The 11,499-nt window shown below is 36.8% G+C and overlaps 1 protein-coding gene and 1 pseudogene across 1 annotated transcript; both read right to left on the reverse strand.

The window, feature by feature from the left end:
* Positions 1-647: 647 nt before the first annotated feature.
* LOC107683687 (RAD52 motif-containing protein 1-like) lies at positions 648-3,174 on the reverse strand (annotated as a pseudogene).
* Positions 3,175-4,539: 1,365 nt separating this feature from the next.
* LOC107683683 (somatotropin-2) lies at positions 4,540-6,903 on the reverse strand. Its single transcript, XM_016479758.1, has 5 exons — positions 6,894-6,903; positions 6,500-6,639; positions 5,856-5,972; positions 4,886-5,047; positions 4,540-4,743 (listed from the first exon to the last, which is right to left on the reverse strand). Exons 1-5 carry the CDS (start codon positions 6,901-6,903, stop codon positions 4,540-4,542), a joined length of 633 nt encoding a protein of 210 aa, XP_016335244.1.
* Positions 6,904-11,499: the final 4,596 nt, after the last annotated feature.

Here is an 11,499-nt window from a genome sequence, read left to right on the forward strand (position 1 = left end):
GTTCCCTGGGAATTGAACCCACGACCTTTTGCGCTGCTAACGCAATGCTCTACCACTGAGCCACAGGAACACCTGTGTATATATATATACATACACAGTCAAACCAAAAATTATTCAGACAGCAGATATAATTTTTCATATTTTGTTCACTAGTGTGAGGGACACTATAGTTCATGTGAGGATAGCAAAATAAAGTAAACTGTGACATATTATACCCAAAACGTCTTCATACAGTGGACAGTAAAATTGATAAAAATTTGGGAACAAAAATTATTCAGACACTTTGACCTGACCATGTTTTGCACAACAAACAAAAACCTATTTTAATGAGAACATACTAAAACTTAATGTATTCTAAGGTAGTGCAAATATGTCAAACAAAGAGGCTGATCATACTTTGTACACAAGATATTTTTTTTTAAGTTATAAAGAAATGCATTTTGGATTCCCTGAAGTCCTTATGAAATTACATGACTTTCTTGGCTTCACATCTGACCTGACCTTTAAACCTCAACCTGTGTGACCTTGGTAGTATCAGCCAAATAAAAAAACAGAATTGCTTTGGAAATAGAGAAGAGGAATCTGAGGTCAGTTGCACTGAAATTGGGAGGTTAACCACAGAGGATGACCGTAATGCTGTACACATTATGGTCAATACCAAACATTAAAGAGAAAACTTATATAATTTTCAGTGGTCACTTATCTGGAAAACATTGGCAACTGTGTGGGTTGAGAAAGCTGAGTGGGTGTCAATCAGGGAGGTCCACTGTGAGGTCCCATGGGAAATCCTCCTCAGTATTACTGTCAGCACCTTCATACTCATTCCAGGAGATGTCATTTACCTGCCACATAAAGTAATTGGCTATTAGATAGCTCTCTGATTGGCTGTTGCTAAACCACTGACCAACCGGATAAGAACTGAAAGTGACTGGCTAGTTCCTCATTGCAATGGTTAATAATATTACTGACCCTGAAAAACAATAACCGTATGAGCTGATTTAAGCAGACGTGGAACAAATTTTCATACATTTACTTCTCTGTAAATTGAATAAATTCAATACATCATTCACCAGAATGTACAAAGATCTTGAAGGAACACTTACTTTTATGACTCCTTCTGAGTTCTCCTCTGGAAGGATCTCATCTGGATCGTACTTGATCTCAATTGCTACTTTTCCGTTTCCTATGGGACATTAATGACATGAAATGGATATTACCACAGATTGCAATGTGTTGTATAATGGCTGTATACAGTAGGTTGCTGGAAATACTTGTATAAGTATACTTGGTTGAAATACCAAGATCATGAGAAGCACCTTTTCAAAGGCAGCCACCACAGTTTTGTCTTTGGCACGTTTCATTAGTGTCCCTCTTTTTCTCAGCTTTTCCTCTGGATCTAAAGAATTCAACATTTTAGCAGATGTTGCTGATTAATAGCTATTGTTGCATGCTGTCATGTAGGGCTATTTAAAAAGCTAAATAAACAAATTAATAAACATGTTAAAAATATGATAAGACAGACAAACAAGATACATCATTTAAATATGATTTTAATTATTTATTTAAAACGTAATATAAATGTAATTATTATTATCATTATAAATATTTATTATTATTATTGAGACATATTTTTATAAATATATTTAAGTGCACATGAGATCAAAATTCTAGAACTTTTATTTTAACAATAACCTTCTAAAAAAAATAAAGCATGTTGCATGCCTCAAGCCAAGTCTGTATGACCTCACCTGGATCGTTGTCGATTATCTCCTCCGCCACACCGACCCCCTGGCAGCTCACTCCGTGCTGTGGGAAGGTCAACTCTGCTATGCATCCATATTTTAAAAGCATACTCTGGTCATCTGTTTCTTCTTGGCACCCTGCGTCCACACACTTTGAGATGTCCTTCAACTTTTGAAACACAAAAATGTTTGGTTTACAAACCAGCCATGAACAGATGCACAGTTAGCCTTGAGGGAAAAATGAAGAGTCTATATCATCAATATTGCTGCTTACAGTAATAATGCGAGTAGACCAGCCGCCAAAGCCCAGATAGTGATTAGCCAGGTTGTGACATTTGGAAAGGCTGAGAGGTTTAGTGCTATAGAAAGGACAGATTCTGCTTCGTACTCATTCGGACCTGAGGGAGAGGTTGAAAGAAAGAATAAGAAATATATTTGCAAAAAAAGTTTCAACTCAAACCTTCTTAAAAGTAAATCTAATAAGTAGCCCATCTGTAAAACATGTGCAAATCACATTAACAGCTACAGCTTTATCTGTATCAGCTTTATCTGTATTTATCACATTTACAGCTTTATAAGGGGAAGTCGTGGCCTAATGGTTAGAGAGTCGGACTCGTAACCCAAAGGTTGCAGGTTTGAGTCTCGTACCGGCAGGGATTGTAGGTGGGGGGAGTGAATGTACTGCGCTCTCTCCCACCTTCAATACCACGACTGAGGTGCCCTTGAGCAAGGCACCGAACCCCCAACTGCTCCCCGGGTGTGTGTGTGTGTGTGTTCACTGCTGTGTGTGCGCACTTTGGATGTTCCTAGTATGGGTCACCATACTTGGCCACATGTCACTTCCACTTTCACTCACTTTATCTGTAATACATTAGGCTACCTTTAAAGGAGAACTTTGGAAAAGGCACTGTTTATCAGTGCTTTGGATGCCTGTGCCGATGAGTAACGTTAGAACTTCACCAGTGCATAGAACACAGGTTCAGCCACCGTGGCATTGGGACAGACCCTCAACAGTTAAAGAGCTCCAAATGCTGAATACACGCTCCACAGGGACTCCTAAAAAGTCAGATGAGAAGTTGAAGTAAAAGTTTGGTACATTTATGCGATTACTGGTGATTTTGCACTAAAAATCCCTCAAAGTCCAAAGCTAACCAATCTATGACTTCATTGATATGCAAACATAATGCTTATGTACATTTTTGAGCAAAGGTTAAACGTAATCTGACTTAAAGAGCAAGTGAAAGGTATATTATTGGTCATTCATTAGATAAAAGGAATAGTACGATTAAATCTAATAATATAACACAGCACAACACAATACACTTACATAAATGTAAGCCTCTGAAAATGTTGGCTGAATGTCCCAAACGAAAATAGTTTTGTTGTTTTCGAGAGGGACTTTAAACTCAATTATATCGACCTCAATATCCATGAGATATGGACTTTAAATAAAGTTTCAACTCGACAACGGTGTGGTTACCTCATAAAACATATGACTGAAATTAAAACGGCAAAACTGAATAATCAGTTCACACGCCAGCCCTCTACGACTTCCGTAAACAGAATCGAATTTTGCGCTCTTGGACGTCATATTACGTAATGCGCTGTGATTGGATCAGTGGAAGGATTCTGAAAGCATAGAACAAACTGGAGTTTCCTCGGTGATGTAATAACTACGCACGTTCCAAACGTTCTGAAAGCGTTCACAATAATAAAACAAGATAATTCATAAACATATCTCCTCCGGTTAATATGTAGAGACCCTGAATAATCAGTTCACACGCCACCCCTCTACGACTTCCGTAAACAGAATCGAATTTTGCGCTCTTGGACGTAATATTACGTAATGCGCTGTGATTGGATCAGTGGAAGGATTCTGAAAGCATAGAACAAACTGGAGTTTCCTCGGTGATGTAATAACTACGCACGTTCCAAACGTTCTGAAAGCGTTCACAATAATAAAACAAGATAATTCATAAACATATCTCCTCCGGTTAATATGTAGAGACCCGCGACATTGCGTCGACTATATTGCTTTTATTTTTCATATTATATATTTACATTTATATTTTTTTGGCATGTCTTGTTTTAATGTGCCAATGTTTGTAGCTTATAGCAACATTAAAATTTTCGGTCAATTTTAGCTTGTTCATTGTTTTGGGACGCATTACAGCTCATGATAGGGCACAACAACAGATTTTGATCTGAAAATCCAGTCAAAATTTTAGGTGTGAAAATTAAACCACACAGATCAAGAATATTGCATGCAATTTAAAACTTTAACGGAGAAAGACACAGCGCTTGAAGAGAATACGATGCGGTAATAATAAGAGCATACTCTATGAGACAGACAAATGTTTACATGCATACACAGAGTGAACCTATCCATTTAAATTACAATTTCGATGTAACACTGATCTTTAGCCCCCTTTTTGAGCCATAAAATACTAGAACATATTGTTAGCACTTTGACTAAGGTCAGTTTGGCCATATTTGAAAATATTGCCATAAATTGCTTAGCACCACTGTGAAATGTTATATCAGATCCATCCTTTACGTTTTAAAGGAACTGCTTTAATTTATGAGCACTCCCCAATGAGAAGAATAAATACAATAGGTAAGGTTTAAATATGGGAGAGAAAAAGAAAACACAGACCTAGCCATGGCTGGTTGACATTTCCTGCATATATAAGACCAGACTGTAATTACCTAAGGAGGTTTTAAGGACTTAAACTGGTCTTGGATTCGCAGCAAAACACAAATGTACAGGCATTGACTAGCAATACACCGGCGCCCTCTACAGGGTGCAGTTGGAATCCAGGGATCTCCTGCAATTTGCAACCCTCAAGTAGGTTTCGACCTTGTGCATGTCCTTCTTGAAGCAAGCCAGCAGACGAAAGCTCTCTCTGAGGTTGTTCTCCCCCTTGGTCAAGTAGAAGTCCTCAAAAGGCAGCGGCAGGGAGTCGTTATCATCCATGTTTGGTTGACCATCGAGACATCCCTGCAGCAGATACAAATGCAAAATGATCTTATAGCTGTCCAAATAAGATCTGAAGATGTGAAGATGCTGTCACACGTCCTGGTACGACCACTAGACATATTGTGTGAAAAAATAAAAGTAGCCTAAAGCTTGTCTTTCTCACCTTGATGAGCACACTGATGCCCATTTTCAAGTCGGCCAGCTTCTCAGTGATCTGGTTGGGGTTCCCGACAGTCAGGCTGTTTGAGACGGTTCCGCTCAGGGTCTGGCTGGGGAGCTCCCAGGACTCAATAAGGCGAAAAGAGATGCGAAGAAGCTTCAACATCTGAAGAAAGAAAAAAATAATAATAATAAAATTGGAGGCTTCAGACCACTGGCCATTTTTGATGTTTATGCTGCCCATTTGATCAATTCCAAGTGCTTCCCAAACTATGATATGCAAAAATGTGTAATGATGGAAACGGTTAATCTCTTAGCATCTACTGTGGTTGGTAAATATGTTCTTAACGATTTCTTTGATTTATAAGCAATTTAAGAGTAAAATTGTCATCCACTTGTGTGAAAACAACAACAATATTTCGCCTGTGTCATGCATGTACTAATATTGTATTCTTTAATTTGTTTGATACTATTTGTTTTATAGTTGTATATATTGTTGAATAAAAACAGGGATTTTCGATATTTCAGATTGCACGTACCCCCAAATATGATCATCCTAATGAGAGGGAACCCAACCTAAAATTTAAAAGGCAGCTATATATTTATATTTATAAAGACCCAACACAGTGAAAATTAATATTATAAATATGTGTAAAATATTATTTGGAAACTATGAAACTTTTATTTCGTTATGTTATTACTTTTACTGCTCGCTGTAGTACAAGATGTATTTTATGCATTTATTGAAATAACTTTATTCTATTTGGTTATTCATATATATAATCATATCAATGTACTTAGTTAAATCTTATTATTATTATTTATTTTTATATTTTTACACTGTTTTTCTCCAAACTTTTCCACAGACCCCATAATACCCCTTGCGACCCCCTGGGGGTCCCCAGACCCCCCATTCGAAAACCCCTGGGACAAAACATGTTGGGATTTAATTTTTAATTATATAGTTTACTCACAGAGCTCTTCTGTGTTTCATCTTTTCCAGTGGGCGCCTCAGTGTAGTCAGAATTGCAGAAAGACAGAGGGAAGATTTTACTCAGCTGTCTGCGTTCCTCAGGCAACAGGCTGTCCTCCTTGATAACAAAAGGCAAATTGTATTTAGTATTGTATTTAAAATGTATTATTTATAATACATTCAACTCACTCAAATAACTAAATAAATAGAAGTTTCGCAGATGAGTTATCAAAGTCCTAAGCTCATATTTCACTTTTAAACCTAAATAGGTGTGACCAATAATTAATTATATAGTTTACTCACAAAGCTCTTCTGTGTTTCATCTTTTCCAGTGGGCGCCTCAGTGTAGTCAGAATTGCAGAAAGAAAGAGGGAAGATTTTACTCAGCTGTCTGCGTTCCTAAGGCAACAGGCTGTCCTCCTTGATAACAAAAGGCAAATTGTATTTAGTATTGTATTTAAAATGTATTATTTATAATACATTCAACTCACTCAAATAACTAAATAAATAGAAGTTTCGCAGATGAGTTATCAAAGTCCTAAGCTCATATTTCACTTTTAAACCTAAATAGGTGTGACCAATAATGTTTGCTCTAAATTAGTTTAGAATCTACTAGTTCTGAATAGATTTGAATGAGAATCTTACAAAGTCGTTAATCATTTTTGCAGCCAGCTGGTGCAGGTGTTGTACACGAATGACTGCATTATTGAAGAGCCGCTGGTTATCTGATGCTCTCCCCTGGTTCACCAACAAACTAACCAGCACCACCGACAATAGCACTAATGCTAGGAGAAGAAAAGAAGGAGATTTATTTTTCATCTGCAGCATTGTTGTTTCAAAGCTCCTGAAAAAAATAACCAATGAAATCAAGCAATTTATTTTATCCTCTTTAAACTATAAAATTACTTTTACAGGTAAGAAAAAATATATAATACATGTATTAAATATATAACTAAATAGGGAGATGTCAAAAATAAGATATGATATCTATGTCCTAAGTGCTACAAATAACATGTAACAGAAAGCATCACAGACATACCTCTAGCCATTTCGCTCAGGGTAGACAAACTCTTGCAGGCTTAGTTAAAAGCTTGTGAATGTTTGTTTTTCTGGCTCAGGTACTGATATTTATATGTGACATAAACATGTATTGATGCATCTTAATGCATGAGAGTTGAAACATGAGAGTTTCCATGAGAACTATGTTTTATTATGCATTGTTAGGTGTATTTAGACACCATACGGACCAGTGTAGTGGTTCCGGTCAGTTATGTGTATGGCTATTTCCATGACTCTGGGATGATGTTGGCACTAAGTCAAAGAAAGGTCATCGTTTTATTTATTGAAAGAAATAATATTGATATGAAAGAAATACAACAGCAAGTTTCCTCTCCATGTGAAAATATGGAAAAATATTGTGATCTTTATATTCTGTAAGTGTTTTACAAACCACTCAGTTTATATTTTAATCCGGTGGCTGTCATTGGCACAGCACTAGTCTATACAATAAGAAGACGCATGTAGCATTGCCACGTAACCTGTAAATGGTGTCATCTCCTTCCAAAAGGACATGTTCTCAATAATTATGAGAGTAAATCAGGTCATATACGTGTTTACTGTCACTGTGGGGATGCGGGAGGATTTTCCTATTCAGATGTGGTGTTGGCCTGTGTGTAATATTTAGCAGTCTTGGGGTTGTGAAGTGTCAGTGTGACATTAATAGTTTAATCCCTTGCGGGAAAAAACAGAATACAATCTGTTTATCTGAACCTCATGGCTGTTTTGCCTTATCGGTAAAGGACCAAAGTGTAACAGTGTGTTCTGTGACAGTTAATGCAGGATAATTAATTAGTTCGATAACAGATTAGACAGATAATGGTGAATGGTGAATCTCACAAGTCTGTCAAGCAACATCTGGGTCATATTTTACTAGCAAATCAAAAGAAATAAAAAGTATATTTTTTTCCTAAAGATAATGAATGCTGTTGTAATACCATAATATTTTTCCTCATTGTGAGCTTATGTTCATGACAATTAGGCACATCTAAAACCCACCGTCTATTTAAATATAAACAGCATTAGTTAAAATTAATCATGGCCATTTATGCTGATTATACCTTTAACATTTCTTATTTACAGTCCCTGTAGAAAACAATTGTGGTGAAATTGTGATTTGTTCAGGATTCTTTGATTAACAAAAAGTTCAAAAGAATAGAATTTATTTGAAATAGAATTTTTATACAATTATAAATATTTTTTTCTGTCACTTTTGATCAATTTAATGTATGCTGAATGTAAGTATCATTTCTTTCTTTCTTTCTTTCTTTCTTTCTTTCTTTCTTTCTTTCTTTCTTTCATCTTACCACATACTTTTTAATGGTAGTGCATGACAGTTTCCACAAAAAATATTAAGCAGCACAACTGTTTTCAAAATTGATTATAATAAGTTTCTTAGCAAATCAGCATATCAGCAGAATGATTTTGTATGATCATGTGAAACTGGAGTAATGGCTGCTGAAAATTCAGATTTGCCATCACAGGAATAAATTACATTAAATATATTGAAATATAAAACAATACTTTTAAATTGTAATAACATTTGACAAAATTGTTGTTGTTGTTTTAAAAAACATCCAAACTTCAAACGTCCAGAAACATCCAAACTTTTGACCGCCAATAGATGTGTGTGTGTGTGTGTGTGTGTATATATATATTACATCAATTATATTTTCTGGACATTATAAATTATATTACAGTAATGATAGTGAGATTTCTTTCACATTACAGTAATTAGAATGCTATTTTTTGCAGTAAACCATTGAAACATTTGTAAATAATGTCGCATAATGTCTTAAATGTCCTAAAATAGGCTATATTTTTCATGCAAAATGTAGGCCTATATTCATTTTCTTTTGATTCTGGGGTAAAATATATGACCTCTTTGTGAGATTCACACAATATTAATGTAATATTATTTTTTCCATATAAGTTGTCCATATAAGTGTTTCCCCTAATGGGTAAGATAATGATTTATAAGACCACCCACTCCATTTATAAGGCCACGCTGAGCTCAAAACCAATGTTTTCTGCATTTGGTTTACCAAGAGCCAATCTGTCTCTTTTTTGCAGATTCTGGTCTCAGATCAGCTTGCCAGAGAAACATCTACAGAGAGAGAACAAAACTGAGAGGCACCACAAGCATTCAATCCCCGAGAACCACCCTGTGGTTACAATCGGAATGGAAGCAAGTGCCAGAGGAAAATCCCCCATGATGCCTCAGCTGTTCATACTGGGCATTCTGATGACTGTCTATACCGCCTGAACTTGGCACCTGTCAGTCAAGTGTGAGAAACCAAAACTCCTTTAAGAAAGGTCTGTCAGGTGGATCTAGGAACAGCATCAGTCCTCTAAATACCAACTTAATGATAAGGAATAGTAAGAGACATATTATATACTGCTGTGTTTTGTATGAGAATACGTTGTCATTTCATTTCTAGCCACAAGATGGCGCCACTAAATCCAAGATATTTTCTAAAGAAGCTGTATTCGAGTTTTTCAAATTTTTAAATGATTCGAGCTTGAATGAAATTTCATGTTTGAAAAGCTTTGAGTTATTTTAGCGCTACAAAAACAGTCCGTTAATGAATCGGAAGTCTCTGACATTCACAGGAAATAGCTTACTTCCGCTTTGAAAACTAAGGCGGATGGCACTGTGAGCCTCTTGAAATGTCGATCAAAGCATTAAAGATTTCTAAGTGAATGTTTGCAATTAGCTTGAAGTATCATATCACTGATTGTAATGGAGAAAATGGAGATAGTTCCATCTCAAGTTAAGGTGAGTTGGCGCAATGCTGCTACGATCCCATATCTAAGTAGACAGCTTTACATTCCGGACACATTTAAATAACACGTTCTATATAGAGAACACTGTCTACCGACTCGCTTCCGCTACTCTGCCGACTGAACGGATATGGGATATCACCCTCTTTTTACTCTGTATCTTTTTTTAAACTTTACCTTTGGCTTTGTTAGTAAGACGGTGGCACAATCTGACACACAAAAATAAAATAGCTTAATGGAAGCATGAAAATCTTGGCTGCTAGATTAAAATCTGTAGAAAGAGTCAGACTGATCCCACGGCCTTGGTGTTGCTAGCACCATAATGTATACTTGGCAACCTTTAGGCAAAGAAGAGGCACCTGGCCCTGACGCCACCTGCTGCATGTTCACAATGACCTTTGACCCTTTCGTTGTAAACTCTTCTTGAACTTTTGACATCATTGATCCACTTGTGGCGTTAACTTTTCTGCACAAACTCAAGACCTGTATTTCTGTGTCCTTAAACGGTTTGGGAACCAGGATAAGCTGTGCTCTTCCTTTAAAGCAAACTCCACCTTGTTCCCACTTCTTGTCAACTCTTGTTTCAAAGGGGGCGATGTTACACATCTACCCTGGAATGTACTGACTCCATCCCACCCGCTCTCTGATTCCACAGGCTACTCATCACAGTTTTGAGTCATCTCATGTTGCATCTCTTCAGGCAGCTGCGGCTTCTTTGCTTTGGAGGCACCACTCGTTGACTGGACAAGCTTCTCCAGTGCTTCCTTAGCTTACATAAAGGCTGCATGCACACTTTACCTGAACAAAGGTTGTTCCATCCTAAAAATGCTGAGAAATGAGTAATGCATTCAGTAATCACTTAACAAATCACCTCCCACATGTTTGTTCTGAAAAGTTACCTAATATAGGCCGGATCTGTGACTTAGCAGTTAGTGTCCTCCATATCCTCCAGACACAGTGGTGTTTGTTTGGATTAATAAGGTTCTGGCCTGTGTTGTGTGTCAATCCTTTCTCCACAATAATGACCTGTCCCCTGTTTCTACTGATAAACAGCCCTAAAATAAATATATAATTAAATAAATAAAGGCAAAAAAAAAGAGAGAGAGAGAGAAGAAACTACCAATGTATTCAGATTTTGACTATTAAAAAGTTATAGGTTAACAACACAGAAGAGGACAAAACATTAAAAAATAAATGAAATACAAGTGTGAATACTTTGAAAGTATGAATAAAATACAATAAGATGGGTGAAACCAGGGAAAAATAAATACAAATAAAGTTAAAGCAAGCAAATATTAAATACATTATAGTACATGTATTATGATATAGTGATTTCTTTATGCCGTATGTGTGTCACACTGATTACCATGAAACAAAACAAATGCTAAGATTCTCTCCAAATAGACTTAAAACTACAAACCAAGTCGGAATTGGTTTAAAACGTCTACTTTCAGTGACATTACAAATGATGAGGGTTTATTTCAAGAATATTCTCTCCAATAATAAACCCTCGACAATGAGAGTGTCACTCAGACGGCAGTGAGAATGAATGGGCATATTAACACCACTCGGCTTCCACTCATCAGAGTGAAAGAGATGCAGTGAACACACTGACCGCCTGTCCTGAGGTCACGCTTCACAGCTGACCTCTGACCTGATTTGTATGCGTGGCACTTGGGCGGCTGTGATCCAGGGGATGCCGCAGTAGTTCTACGACATCCAGTGAGTGGCATATGTGCCTATGTGTATAGATTTGAATGTGTGTGTGTGTGTGTGTGTGTGTGTGTGAGAGAGAGAGAGACACT

The sequence above is a fragment of the Sinocyclocheilus anshuiensis genome, unplaced genomic scaffold, assembly GCF_001515605.1.
Source record: "Sinocyclocheilus anshuiensis isolate Anshui unplaced genomic scaffold, SAMN03320099.WGS_v1.1 scaffold2459, whole genome shotgun sequence".
Classification (NCBI taxonomy): domain Eukaryota; kingdom Metazoa; phylum Chordata; class Actinopteri; order Cypriniformes; family Cyprinidae; genus Sinocyclocheilus; species Sinocyclocheilus anshuiensis.

Bases quoted from the DNA above. Each gene is read 5' to 3' on its own strand.
- LOC107683683 (XM_016479758.1), bottom strand. The intron at 5,973-6,499 runs GTAAGATTCTCA...TTTGTTATCAAG, and splicing joins CAAAAATGATTAACGACTTT to GAGGACAGCCTGTTGCCTGA. The intron at 5,048-5,855 runs GTGAGTAAACTA...TTCTTTCTTCAG, and splicing joins ATGAAACACAGAAGAGCTCT to ATGTTGAAGCTTCTTCGCAT.